The sequence below is a fragment of the Mastacembelus armatus genome, unplaced genomic scaffold (assembly GCF_900324485.2).
Source record: "Mastacembelus armatus unplaced genomic scaffold, fMasArm1.2, whole genome shotgun sequence".
NCBI classification, from domain to species: domain Eukaryota; kingdom Metazoa; phylum Chordata; class Actinopteri; order Synbranchiformes; family Mastacembelidae; genus Mastacembelus; species Mastacembelus armatus.
The window spans coordinates 19,033-34,561 of record NW_022872866.1 but is presented as its reverse complement, the minus strand read 5'-3'; the positions used below and the strand labels follow the sequence as shown (position 1 = coordinate 34,561).

At 39.9% G+C, this 15,529-nt stretch overlaps 1 protein-coding gene across 1 annotated transcript; it reads right to left on the bottom strand.

Moving 5' to 3' along the window:
• Positions 1-812: 812 nt before the first annotated feature.
• On the bottom strand, positions 813-15,067 carry LOC113140145 (zinc finger protein 850-like). The gene is given in 4 exon segments (XM_033325101.1): positions 813-912; positions 914-1,947; positions 11,940-13,433; positions 14,855-15,067. Coding segments are annotated over 4 exon segments (2,820 nt in total). The 5' UTR covers positions 15,047-15,067.
• Between the last annotated feature and the right edge of the window lie 462 nt (positions 15,068-15,529).

Here is a 15,529-nt window from a genome sequence, read left to right as displayed (position 1 = left end):
TTAGAATGACTCTCATTTGCATACCTGCTGTGATTGGTCAGAAGGAAGTTTGAAAATCAGCAGACAGGGAGTTCAGAGGACAGGCAGGCGGAGTTGCATGTGAATAGGAGGCACTGTGTGAATTGAAAAGCAAGCAAAAGAACAATATGTACTGAAGAAAAAATGAATTAAAAAAATATGTCAGATGAAGTCAACCCATGAGATGAAGTAAATCAGAAGAAAGAATTTAAAAAATGTGTAAGCTTGTGGCATTAAAACTGGAATATAGCTGGAATATATAAATTGTTTATGAACCCAGAAACACCAGGGTTCTAAAAGTAATTTTCTATTAGTAAAACTGTGGAGACAGTTTGTGTTAATAAAGACTCACACACCAGAGAAATGTCTTTCCGAGTTTTATTCACACACTGACTGACATCCAGCTACATCAAATGAAGATGATCATGTCAGAGTAGGATTTTTACGCCACATTTCCCCTTTGAGCATTTCAGTGAATTTCTAATACATCATCCATGAGCTGAATAACTATTTAAGACAAACTGACCAATCACCACCAGTTTAAACAAGTGACTTAATCCATTTTAACCACATCATCAATTGATAATTCAAATCAGAACCATAGTTGACCTGCTCTAACCTCCTAAGCCACAGTTTCTCCCACAGACTCTACCAGCAATAAGAGGCCCTTGACTATCAAAATGCTGGACATTTTCAAGGGTTTTGGACCTGTGGACATGTTCTGTTTACAGCAGTGTAATCTCTTGGTGGGTCCTTATGCTTTCTGATATAGACTTCAACCACAGTGGTCAGTTTTAATGTTTCTTCTTTGTGTGAATGCGCTGATGGGCTGTTAGAGCACTTGAACTAATGAAAGTTTTTCCACATTGCTCACACCAGTATGGCTTCTCTCCAGTGAATACGCTGATGGTTTTTGAGGGAGACTAACACTGTGAAGGCTTTTCCACACTGGTCACAGCTATAGGGCTTCTCTCCAGAGTGAGTACGCTGATGTGCTTTCAGGGAGCCTAACTGTGAGAAGGCTTTTCCACACTGGTCGCACCAGTACGGCTTCTCTCCAGAGTGAATACGCTGATGTGTTTTGAGGGAGACTAACAATGTGAAGGCTTTTCCACACTGGTCACAGCTGTATGGCTTCTCTCCAGAGTGAATACTCTGATGTCTTTTCAGGTGGCCTAACAGTGAGAAGGCTTTTCCACACTGGTCACAGCTATAGGGCTTCTCTCCAGAGTGAATACGATGATGTTTTTTCATGGTGCCCAAATCTGTGAAGGCTTTTCCACACTGGTCACAGCTATATGGCTTCTCTCCAGAGTGAATACGCTGATGTCTTTTCAGATGGCCTAACTCTGTGAAGGCTTTTCCACACTGGTCGCACCAGTACGGCTTTTCTCCAGAGTGAATACGCTGATGGTTTTTCAGGGTGTCTAACACTGTGAAGGCTTTTCCACACTGGTCGCACCAGTACGGCTTTTCTCCAGAATGAATACGCTGGTGACTTCTGAGGGAGCCTAACTGTGTGAAGGCTTTTCCACACTGGTCACAGCTGTACGGCTTCTCTCCAGAGTGAATACACTGATGTGTTTTCAGGGAGCCTAACTGTGTGAAGGCTTTTCCACACTGGTCACAGCTATAGGGCTTCTCTCCAGAGTGAGTACGCTGATGTGCTTTGAGGTGACCTAACCGTGTGAAGGCTTTTCCACACTGGTCACAGCTATAGGGCTTCTCTCCAGAGTGAATACGCTGATGGTTTTTCAGGGAGCCTAACTGTGTGAAGGCTTTTCCACACTGGTCACAGCTATAGGGCTTCTCTCCAGAGTGAATACGCTGATGGTTTTTCAGGGTGCCTAACTCTGTGAAGGCTTTTCCACACTGGTCACAGCTGTACGGCTTTTCTCCAGTGTGAACATGTCGATGGATCTTTAAGCTCTGCGATGTTGCAAAGGTCTTGTTGCAGTGCTGACAGCAGTGAGATTTGAGATGCTTTCCTCCTTTCTGTTTTTATAGAAAAAATATATGGAAAGTCAGTGTGAAATAACATGATAGAACAACCTAAAACTCACAAAATACATTTAAATGTCTATAAATCATAAGACGTGGCAAATTCAGTTCTATCTTAAGAAAGATGCCTCTTAAATTGGATGACATCTCCATTTCATACCTGCAAAAACAAGGTGACAGTAATGGAGTATGATGACCAAAATATTTACGTCCCCAAAATGGGCTGACCTCCTAAGAAAGATCAATTTATTTGACAAAAAAATAATAGAAGCCTGTCAGATGAAGATACTTTAAGTGGACTGGGTTTCTGCACAAGGGACAGTACTGCATTCTGTAGGTACCACCACTAAGACCCACACAGATTACAAGTATACGTGTTCGTCAGGGACAAAGGGGGAACAAATGACATTAAACAAAATGGTGTAGCATAGACGAGCCGAAGAGATTGAGAGAATTCTGAAAGGACCCTGCATTATCTCAAATGAAGGACCTTTGTTTTTTCTTTTCACATTTACCTCAGTGGCAAACGGGTAAATCCTGGACCTTGTGATTCAAAATCGAACTGAAACTGAAAACTCAGCTCAGAAGTTCTGAGCAGTTCTGCAAAAAAACAGTATTATAAAATAAAAAGGACACTGGGGAAAACAAAAATAAAATAAGACACTGGGGAAAACAAAAATAAAATAAGACACTGGTGTTGGAAAAAAAAAATCACATTTTAAAATAAAAACCTTCAATTTAAAAAAAGGTTTTGCAATAAACTTACTGTGAAAACAAACAAATTAAATAATTTTTCGTATTAATGAATTTTAGTTATTTTAATAATGTGTGTAAATGAGAGGGACTCAAGTAGAACAGTGAGGTTACAGGGAGTAGAGGTGAAGAAGGAGGAGGATTTTAAGTACCTAGGATCACACACACACATGCATGTACACACACAGACATATACACATACCCCCCCCCCCAAATAAATATTTAATGGGGATTAGTAAAGTACTTCTTCTTCAACAGTCCAGAGCAACGGAGAGTGTGGAAAAGAAGTGAAGAGACGTGTGCAAGCAAAAAAAAGAAACAATACATTTCCCAGAATTTCCAGGAAAGATGGAGTAAACAGAGCTTCACAGAGAACATTTCAATATCATTCAACAGTTCTACTCTGTAATTGCAGCTGTAGTTTTATACTGTATTTCATTTTTCTTCCGATTTAATTTGGTTCAAAAATTCCTAAATTCACAATCATTTTGCCACTAAATTGATTTAATCACATTCCTTCATATAATCTCTGAATTCCTTGTCTCAGCAGCTGAGTGTTTTTAACAGCGTCTGTTCTGGATATATCTGCAACAAAATGGTCGTCCAAAAACATTTTGACGAACATTATTTAGGTTTTTAGGACCTGCTTTTGGCAGTCTTCCTAAGATCATTCTGTTGTATTTGTATAAATATAATCAACACATGTAGAATTACATCATTGTTGAACCATATTCTTCACTGTAACTGTGCGGTCTCGGGTATTTAGTTTATGAAGTGAAATTTAAAGCCTGAACACTGACCTGTTGATCGCTGGGAGCAGAGGACAAGCTGGACTCATTGCTCTGGTTATTCTTGTTCTCGCCCGGGTCGATCAAATCTGGGTCCGGGTCCTGATGTTTAATTTTATTTTTAAACGCATAATTCTCGCCTTTAAATCCATGCTTGTAATGGTCTTGGTGAGTAAAATCCGGGTCCTGGTTCCCGTTTATCATCCCGCTGCTGTAGTGGTCCTGATCGATCATTAATACTGTGATTATCACGTGTTTTTAGCGTCCACGTTGTTGCTCTTTGTTCTCCTGTTCTCAAAGAATCACAACTCACAGAGGCCACAGTCACTATGAGCCCGTTAATCTCCGCCCCTTAGTTACGGTTCCTAAGGAGTCAGATTTCAGGAACTGTGAAACAATGGCGACTGAGTTCAGACGGAAAATAAAAGCAGCTTCATGTTTTCAGCAGCTCACTTTGATTTTCTTCACTAACTTCATGTTTCAGTAAAAAGGAGAGAGTCTCGGTGAAGCAGGAAGGTGGTGAACAATGAATCAAGGGGGAGGACGCTCTTTTTCCTTACAGTCTGCAGCTGGGACATACTGTATACATGTAGTACAATGATTACATGTGTCTGGTTTGTCTGCCTCACAGTCAGACAAGTTCCACAAGTTACTTTGACATGAACAGAAATAATCCAACCAAGTCAATGGAAAAGGATTTTGTCTCTTTTTGCTACAGTGACAGTGTTTTCCAGGTGACATATTAGGCCAAGAACTAACAAATTCACCTGTTGTACTTTGACGTTGTTTAAACTCTGGTACTGTTATTGAACACTTACATTAACTTAATGAATCACCACAGGTTCCTTAAACATGGTGTCTATTTTAATATTGTTCTCAGCCATATCCACTGGCCCCACATCACACATAGACCTAAGTTCAACCACAACATAACTAATGGCATTTACAACACTGCTAACTGAACAACTTGTCAAAGTCAAAGAAGCTTTATTGTCACTTCAACCATATATAGCACACGCTGTACACAGTGACGCTTAACAACGTTCCTCCTAGACCAGCGGTGCTACACAGATGGGTGTAGGCTCATTAGCATTTCAGCTTTCTGTGCTTTGAACAAACCAGTCTAAAAACAGAACACAAAGTGCAGTGACACAGACAAACATAGAGCTATGACAAAAAAAACGAAATTATAAAAAAAAATTTAACTATACTTAAGGTGCATTTTAAGAACTTAAACAACGGAAGTGCACAGGAAGACAAGGCAGGACAGGACAGTGCTGACAACAACATATAGGCCGACTTTGTGCAAACACAATAACATGCACATACACAATTCATTGAACATACACAATAACAACTGTTGGTCCCATGAGTCCTGAATCATGTTAACTTTGACAGCCCTAATTCCTATTTAGAGATAAGAATGCATTGGCATCAGTTCTGTCACACAGCACACACTGGTTCAAACTTTGGGATAACACCTCCACTCTATCAGATTTAATTCCCATCTAAGCACTTCAAGCCCATTAACTGGTACAAAGCAAAGTGGTACTGCCTGAGGTTAAAAAAGTCACTTTACACAGAAAATAAAGCAAATGTCAGAAATCCAGGTCAAGAACTAACAAATTCACTTGTTGTACTTTGACACTGTTTAAACTCTGGTACAAACAGATGAATTCAGTTTAGCTATAACATGTTTAGACATGAGCAGGAATGAACTGATTTTATTTGAACTGGATCTGAAATGTGTTTTTCCAAGTAATGACATTCTGCCAACCCCTTCCCAAGTCTGAGAGCCATCACCCATGATGGTGCAATTCTCAGCTTTAGTAACTATGCAAATAGCCTGAATGCAGCCCACTGATGTGTGAATGAATGGAGCTGATTGTTGCAAGTCTGTTGCTGTTGTTTTTGACCAGCCCCATTAAAAGAACAATATTGTGCGTCCAGTGGACACTTAACACTTCCAGTGAGCTGTTGGATTCACTGTAATCATGAGTTAATGAGGACTGAATAGAATCATTAGCATTCTTTCAGACATGGGGCAAGTTTGGGTGTAGGCTCATTAGCATTTCAGCTTTCTGTGCTTTGAACAAACCAGTCTAAAAACAGGTCTGATTTGTGACTGAGCTGAAAAAGAGATAAAATGGAAATATTGATTTAAATGACACATCAAATTGTCTTCTATCAGTAAATTTGTCTGATAACTTAAGTTTATTTTCAGAATCACAATAATCAAACAAAATACAATACAATCATGAAATTTTATTGAAATTATTGAAATACCTCATTCAGACCCCTTTAAATTTTTCACTCTTTGTGTCATTGCAGCCATTTGCCAAAATCAAAAAAGTTCATTTTATTTCTCATTAATGTACACTCAGCACCCCATCTTGACAGAAAAAAACAGAAATGTAGAATTTTTTGCAAATTTATTAAAAAAGAAAAACTGAAATATCACATGGTCATAAGTATTGCCATGGAGGCAGATGATTCACTGTGGTGACCCCTGAAGGGAGCAGCCAAAAGGAGAAGAAGTTAAGGTTAGACCTTGTGTAACAACAGGTGCACTAGAAACTTCAGATCTATGTTGAAAGCTGAAAGCTGGACAGTGCAGTCATCATCATTTATCATAAGTCTGAGAGGTTTGTGTCATTATGATGTACGTACTTGCTAGTGCTGAACTTAAATAAGGTAATAAATACAGCGGCTGCGATTGTTTCCAGGCTGGTACCATATACTGCCTAAAGTGTTAAAGGCAAGGCAAGGCAAGGCAAGGCAAGTTTATTTATATAGCACAATTCATACACAGAGTAATTCAAAGTGCTTTACAGAAATAAAAGACAGGTTAAAAATACATAAGCAAGAATAAAAAATAAAAAGGCATGCCACCACTTTGTCACCATATTTGCCCCTTATGATATCGACTATCGGACCACGCTGACCCATATTTGTGGGTCCCCTACTTTCAGTTTGTCCCATGCCTGATGGACTAAAAGTACCTCAACACAGACTATCTGTGGAGACGATCCTGAGTCCCGGACTCTTACGTCTAGGATCGAGTAGACTACAGCTGGAGGTTCCAAGCCCCTTATTTAAGTCTACAGCTGTTTAGACCCGTATTCTAAGGATAACACTAAAGCGCCAGGGTTCCTAACCCCTGAGTCCCTGACCCAATTGGCTTTAGATCGAAAGGTTTCCAACCTAATCAACTTAGAGTACTGACCGTGAGTCCGATTGTCTCCCCCAACTGGACAAAAGTAGTGACAAGACAGTTTTAAAAACGAAAAAAAATAAAAATAATAATAAAAATGTTATATAATGCATATGTTATGTGCCACACTAAAAAGAAAGGTTTTTAGCTTGGACTTAAATATTGCCAGAGATGAGGCTTGTCTAACACCATCAGGAAGACTATTCCAGGTTTTAGCTGCATAGAACTGAAACGCTGCTTCTCCCTGTTTAGTCCTGATTCTGGGCACGAGCAGAAGGCCTGTCCCTGATGTTCTCAGAGTTCGAGATGGTTCATATGGCATCAGCATGTCAGAGATGTAATGTGGTGCCGAGCCATGAAGAGACTTATACACAAGCAGTGCTGTTTTGAAGTCTATTCTCTGAGAGACAGGAAGCCAGTGCAGAGATCTGAGAACAGGAGTAATGTGGTTGTACTTCCTGGTTCTTGTCAAGACCCGAGCAGCAGCGTTCTGAATGTACTGTAGCTGCCTTACAGCTCGTTTTGAGAGCCCTGTGAACAGGCCGTTACAGTAATCTAACCTGCTAGAGATGAAAGCATGGATGAGTCTTTCCAAGTCTGGTTTAGACATGATCCCTTTAATTCTGGCAATGTTTTTGAGATGGTAAAATGCTGACGATGTTATTGATTTAATGTGGCTGTTAAAATTCAAGTCTGAGTCCATGATTTTTATTATTATTATTATCCCCTAGATCATGTAAAGATTGAACAAAAGGGGTCCCAAGATGGACCCTTGGGGGACCCCACATGTCAACACCATTTGGTCTGAGACACAGTTACCAACTTCAATGAAATACTTCCTGTTTTCAAGATAGGACTTAAACCATTTAAGGGCAATACCAAAGATGCCTATCCAGTCCTCTCACCTTTGTAACAGGATCACATGGTCCACTGTGTCAAAAGCAACACTTAGATCGAGCAGTACTAAGACAGAGACTCTGCCAGCGTCGGTGTTCAGACGAATGTCATTTGTCACCTTGACGAGGGCAGTTTCAGTGCTGTGATGGGGCCTAAATCCTGACTGAAAATCATCAAAGCAGTTGTTTAGCATGAGAAAGTCAGTAAGTTGTTGGTAAACAACTTTTTCAATGATTTTTCCTAAAAACGGCAGGTTTGATATGGACCGGTAGTTGTTCAGTACCATGGCATCAAGACTGCTCTTCTTCAGGAGAGGCTTGATGACAGCAGTTTTCAAAGCCCTTGGAAATGTTCCAGACTGTTATTAACTAATTGAGTGAGTTGTGGTAACAAACTGCTTAGTACTGATTTCAGAAACTTAGTGGGTAAAACATCAAGGCAACAGGTGGATGAGCTCAGACTTGAGATGGTCTCTTCAACTGTTATGTCATTTACTGGTGTAAAGTGTTTCAGTTCTACCAAGTGTTTCCTGGATGGCTGCAGAGTTGGTATCTGCCTTGTGCAATTTATTGTTTGTTTAATACCCTGAATCTTGTCATTAAAAAATAATGCAAATTCATTACATTTAGATGTTGAAATTAGTTCCAGTGGCAATGGAGATGGAGGGTTTGTCAACCTACTCACTGTAGCAAACAGGACACATGAGTTGTTACTGCTGTTGTTGATGATTTCAGAAAAATACATTTCTCTCTTTCTATGTAGAGTTTCATTGAACACACTCAGCATCTGCTTATAAATGTCATAATGAACCTGGAGCTTTGATTTACGCCATCTTAGTTCGGCCTTGCAGCACTCCCTTTTCTGTGCCCTGACCGAGTCATCACTTCTCCACGGTGGCTTTTGCCTGCACCTGATTAATTTATCCTTAACAGGAGCAATCACATCTATGACATTTAGAACACTTGAAGTATATGAAGTCAACAAATCTTCAACATGAGAGAAAGTGGTATTTTCAAACCTAATCATCTCCATAAACAGTTTCCTGGTGTTATCATGTATGTGTCTTTTCTGAACAAGTGTAGGTCCAGTTGCATCTTTGGGAATTATGGACAAATCAAAAAAGACAAAAATGATCAGACAAAGCAACATCAATCACAGTGATATTAGAAGCGTTAACAACACCCTTAGTAATGACAAGGTCCAGAGTGTGACCTCTGGTATGGGTCGGCTCCCTAACGTGCTGACTAAGGCCATACGTTTCAAGGACGGCAGAGAGTTCTTTAGCATATCTGTCACAGGCCTTATCCATTGAAATCACCTGTAATAACCAAACAGTCAAACTCTGTGAGGACAACTGAAAGCATCTCAGTAAATTCATCAATAAAATTTTGACAGCATTGGGGAGGTTTGTAGAGGATAATAAAAAGTATAGAGGGAGATAATTTCTGCTCCATTTTAAAAGATACATACTCAAATGATAAGAACTCCCCAAATGACAGCCTGTGGGTAACCACATTATCCCTAAAAAAGGCACAAACGCCACCACCCTTTTTGTTTTCTCCTGTTTCTAAACAGCTACAGTGGCTAACAATGTCTAACTATACAGCTAAAACACTGTCACATCGTCAACATTTTTACTGTGTAAGATAAGATAAACACGTAACTCAGCTGCTTCTTGCTTGTGACCATTAACATTATAGTGTCATTAAGAATCATGACTGTTAGAAAATTAGCTATTAACTATGGACAGAAATTAAAGTTTAGTCTCTGTTACTTCATAGCTTACCTTGCTTTGACCAGGGCCAAAAGGAAAGCAGGAAGGAGAAAATTCTTTCCTCCTTCTACTGTTAAGGAAAACGTGATTGTGAATAAAACATGAATTTAGTAATATGCAGTCACAACAAATTTCTTCCCAACAACAGATGGTGTGAATTTCATTTCATGCTTATTTCATGAGATTATAATAACATGTCTCGTTCTGCAACACTGACAATCAGTTCATTAACTTCCCTGCCACAGAATACAGAACTTTAACTTTAAAACTTTCAGTGCCATGTCCCCCATCTACCGATCAGACCACAGGCTGGTATTTCCCACCTCCACCTACACACCCATTACCCAGCAGCAGCCAGTTACTTCAAGAACAGTACAGAGATGGTCACAGGAAGCTAACAGACACTGCAAAGTTGTTTTGACACCACAGACTAGAATTTACTCTGTGAACCCTATGAAGAGACATCAAGTCTAGCACACACTGGGATCTTTTCTGGACAAGTACACAGAGGCTGAGACAACCAGCATCAGTTTCTCTGAGGACTGCTTTGTATTGTCACCGACCAGGGTGAATTACAACAACAAACATTCACTTATGTTCTTTTTATGTTCCAATCTGTCACTTATAAAACAAACATTCGGATTATGAATTCATATGACTGAGTGGAAAACAAAACAAGGGACAAAGCAGGCACTTCTTATATCCATTATTCTGTATTATCCTTCACTGTAACAACTGTTTTCTCATGTGCCTGCTGAGGGAATGGTACCCATGATAGCTTAGCGTGAGGAGCCTGAACAGGGGTTTTCACATTGCAACTTTATTCCACTGTTCTAAACATCAAACACAAAGCCATGTCTCCATGGCACAACATGCACTAGTCATAGAAGAACCGTACATTGTAATAATATTAATAATAGTGCACAATTTTTCAATTCAATTCAGTTTCCGCTGTTCTGCAGAGAGGATTTGGACTTTGGATGGTGAAATATAATATAACAATAACTTTTGGTTTATTTTCATTTACCTGGATGTGTTGTATGAACTGCTTCTGACTACAGCACACAAACAAGTTGTTTATGTCCGATTGCAGTCGTGGGAAAGTAGCACTATAGAATTACAAAAGTTTACCAAATGATAATACAAAATAAATAAATGTTTAAATGAGTTTCCTGGAGCTGGTCATCAAGTTTACACCACACCTGAATTCATGAAGAGAACCTACAAGGATCAGCTCTTGAGGATAAATGGAGCAGGCTCAGTCTGGAAAGATGGCACCAAATAAATGAAAATTGAACGATTCCTTGGTCAACACATTCTTCTCCTGATGGCCTCTAACCGCCCAGCGTCCCCTTTTTTACTGTAACTGTAACTCTGTCTACTTACATTCTAATGTTACTGCACTGATTCATAATCTGTCACCATGGAACCACTATATGAACATAATTCAGGTTAAACTGAGCTCTGCCCTGTAACTGTGATTAGTTGTATGACCTGCATAAAATCTAAATCCCAGTATTTCCTGTTTGACATAGATTTGTCTCAGAATAGTCCATGATGGTGTTGATTGTTCTGGTCACTGAATCAATGGCACTGACCCTACATCATTTTGTACCTTTTTTATTTTGGAACAGATTTTTAGAGATTGACTTTTACTGGAGAATTTAGTTCACCGAAGAGGAGCTGACAAACATGAATCCTTTATGAAACTGGAGAATGGAGCAAGCAGAAAGGAAGGAAGGGTCAGTCCTGACAATGTGGAATAATGGATATATTTTAAACTTTGCCAAAGGTGGTGCTGTGGCTTAGTTGGTGTTTGTCTAGTAAGCAGGAGATCCTGAGTTCAAGTCCCACCAGTGCCTCAACGTTAAACAATAAACAGGATATAGCCTCTGATTAAGAAAGTAGCTGGAATATATAAATTGTTTATGAACCCAGAAACACCAGGGTTCTAAAAGTAATTTTCTATTAGTAAAACTGTGGAGACAGTTTGTGTTAATAAAGACTCACACACCAGACAAATGTCTTTGTGAGTTTTATTCACACACTTACTGACATCCAGCTACATCAAGTGAGGATGATCATGTCAGAGTGGGATTTTTACACCACATTTCCCCTTTGAGCATTTCAGTGAATTTCTAATACATCATCCATGAGCTGAATAACTATTTAAGACAAACTGACCAATCACCACCAGTTTGAACAAGTGACTTAATCCATTTTAACCACATCAATTGATAATTAAAATCAGAACCATAGTTGACCTGCTCTACCTCCTAAGCCACAGTTTCTCCCACAGATTCCACCAGCAATTAAGAGGCCCTAGACTATCAAAATGCTGGACATTTTCAAGGGTTTTGGACCTGTGGACATGTTCTGTTTACAGCAGTGTAATGTCTTGGTGGGTCCTTATGTTTTCTGATATAGACTTCAACCACAGTGGTCAGTTGTAACGTTTCTTCTTCATGTGAAAGCGCTGATGGGCTGTTAGAGCACTTGAACTAATGAAAGTTTTTCCACATTGCTCACACTAGTATGGCTTCTCTCCAGAGTGAATACGCTGATGGTTTTTCAGGGAGGCTAACACTGCGAAGGCTTTTCCACACTGGTCACAGCTATAGGGCTTCTCTCCAGAGTGAATACGCTGATGGTTTTTCAGGGAGGCTAACACTGTGAAGGCTTTTCCACACTGGTCACAGCTATAGGGCTTTTCTCCAGAGTGAATATGCTGATGTGTTTTGAGGTGATCTAACCGTGAGAAGGCTTTTCCACACTGGTCACAGCTATAGGGCTTCTCTCCAGAGTGAGTACGCTGATGTGCTTTGAGGTGACCTAACCGTGAGAAGGCTTTTCCACACTGGTCACAGCTATAGGGCTTCTCTCCAGAGTGAGTACGCTGATGTGTTTTGAGGGAGCCTGACTCTGTGAAGGCTTTTCCACACTGGTCACAGCTGTATGGCTTCTCTCCAGAGTGAATACGCTGATGTCTTTTGAGGGAGACTAACAATGTGAAGGCTTTTCCACACTGGTCACAGCTATATGGCTTCTCTCCAGAGTGAGTACGCTGATGGTTTTTCAGGTTGCCTAACACTGTGAAGGCTTTTCCACACTGGTCACAGCTGTATGGCTTCTCTCCAGAGTGAATACGCTGATGGTTTTTCAGGTTGCCTAACACTGTGAAGGCTTTTCCACACTGGTCACAGCTATATGGCTTCTCTCCAGAGTGAATACGCTGATGGTTTTTCAGGTTGTCTAACACTGTGAAGGCTTTTCCACACTGGTCACAGCTATAGGGCTTCTCTCCAGAGTGAATACGCTGATGGTTTTTCAGGGTGTCTAACACTGTGAAGGCTTTTCCACACTGGTCACAGCTATAGGGCTTCTCTCCAGAGTGAATACGCTGATGTGTTTTCAGGGTGCCTAACGATGAGAAGGCTTTTCCACACTGGTCACAGCTATATGGCTTCTCTCCAGAGTGAATACGCTGATGTGTTTTGAGGTGGCATAACCGTGAGAAGGCTTTTCCACACTGGTCACAGCTATAGGGCTTCTCTGAAGTGTGAATACGCTGATGTGTTTTCAGGGTATTTAACCGTGAGAAGGATTTTCCACACTGGTCACAGCTATAGGGCTTCTCTCCAGGGTGAATACGCTGATGTGTTTTCAGGGTGCCTAACAATGAGAAGGCTTTTCCACACTGGTCACAGCTATAGGGCTTCTCTCCAGAGTGAATACGCTGATGTGTTTTGAGGTGGCCTAACCGTGAGAAGGCTTTTCCACACTGGTCACAGCTATAGGGCTTCTCTGAAGTGTGAATACGCTGATGTTTTTTCAGGTGGCCTAACTCTGTGAAGGCTTTTCCACACTGGTCACAGCTGTACGGCTTTTCTCCAGTGTGAACATGTTGATGGATCTTTAAGCTCTGCGATGTTGCAAAGGTCTTGTTGCAGTGCTGACAGCAGTGAGATTTGAGATGCTTTCCTCCGTTCTGTTTTTATAGAAAAAATATATGGAAAGTCAGTGTGAAATAACATGATAGAACAACCTAAAACTCATAAAATACATTTAAATGTCTATAAATCATAAGACTTGGCAAATTCAGTTCTATCTCAAGAAAGATGCCTCTTAAATTGGATGACATCTCCATTTCATACCTGCAAAAACAAGGTGACAGTAATGGAGTATGATGACCAAAATATTTACGTCCCCAAAATGGGCTGACCTCCTAAGAAAGATCAATTTATTTGACAAAAAAATAATAGAAGCCTGTCAGATGGAGATATTTTAAGTGGACTGGGTTTCTGCACAAGGGACAGTACTGCGTTCTGTAGGTACCACCACTAAGACCCACACAGATTACAAGTATACGAGTTCGTCAGGGACAAAAGGGGAACAAAATACATTAAACAAAATGGTGTAGCATAGACGAGCCGAAGAGATTGAGAGAATTCTGAAAGGACCCTGCATTATCTCAAATGAAGGACCTTTGTTTTTTCTTTTCACATTCACCCCAGTGGCAAACGAGTAAATCCTGGACCTTGTGATTCAAAATCGAACTGAAACTGAAAAGTCAGCTCAGAAGTTCTGAACAGTTCTGCAAAAAAACAGCATTATAAAATAAAAAGGACACTGGGGAAAACAAAAATAAAATAAGACACTGGTGTTGGAAAAAATCACACTTTAAAATAAAAACCTTCAATTTAAAAAAAGGTTTTGCAATAAACTTACTGTGAAAACAAGCAAATTAAATAGTTTTTCTTATTAATGAGTTTTAGTTATTTTAATAATGTGTGTAAATGAGAGGGACTCAAGTAGAACAGTGAGGTTACAGGGAGTAGAGGTGAAGAAGGAGGAGGATTTTAAGTATCTAGGATCAACAGTCCAGAGCAACAAGGAGTGTGGAAAAGAAGTGAAGAGACGTGTGCAAGCAAAAAAAAAGAAACAATACATTTTCCCAGAATTTCCAGGAAAGATGGAGTAAACAGAGCTTCACAGAGAACATTTCAATATTATTCAACAATTCTACTCTGTAATTGCAGCTGTAGTTTTATACTGTATTTCATTTTTCTTCCGATTTAATTTGGTTCAAAAATTCCTAAATTCACAATCATTTTGCCGCTAAATTGATTTCATCACATTCCTTCAATAATTCCTTGTCTCAGCAGCTGAGTGTTTTAAACTGTTCTGGATATATCTGCAACAAAATGGTCGTCCAAAAACATTTTGACGAACATTATTTAGGTTTTTAGGACCTGCTTTTGGCAGTCTTCCTAAGATCATTCTGATGTATTTGTATAAATATAATCAACACATGTATAATTCCATCATTGTTGAACCATATTCTTCACTGTAACTGTGCGGTCTCGGGTATTTAGTTTATGAACTGAAATGTAAAGCCTGAACACTGACCTGTTGATCGCTGGGAGCAGAGGACAAGCTGGACTCATTGCTCTGGTTATTCTTGTTCTCGCCCGGGTCGATCAAATCTGGGTCCGGGTCCTGATGTTTAATTTTATTTTTAAACGCATAATTCTCGCCTTTAAATTCATTCTTGTAGTGGTCTTGGTGAATAAAATCCGGGTCCTGGTTCTCGTTTATCATCCTGCTGCTGTAGTGGTCCTGCTCGATCATTAATACTGTAATTATCACGTGTTTTTAGCGTCCACGTTGTTGCTCTTTGTTCTCCTGTTCTCAAAGAATCACAGCTCACAGAGGCCACAGTCACTATGAGCCCGTTAATCTCCGCCCCTGAGTTATGGTTCCTAAGGAGTCAGATTTCAGGAACTGTGAAACAATGGCGACTGAGTTCAGACAGAAAATAAAAGCAGCTTCATGTTTTCAGCAGCTCACTTTGATTTTCTTCACTAACTTCATGTTTCAGTAAAAAGGAGAGAGTCTCAGTGAAGCAGGGAGGTGGTGAACAATGAATCAAGGGGGAGGATGCTCTTTTTCCTTACAGTCTGCAGCTGGGACATACTGTATACATGTAGTACAATGATTACATGTGTTTGTCACAGTCAGACAAGTTCCACAAGTTGCTTTGACATGAACAGAAATAATCCAACCAAGTCAATGGAAAAGGAT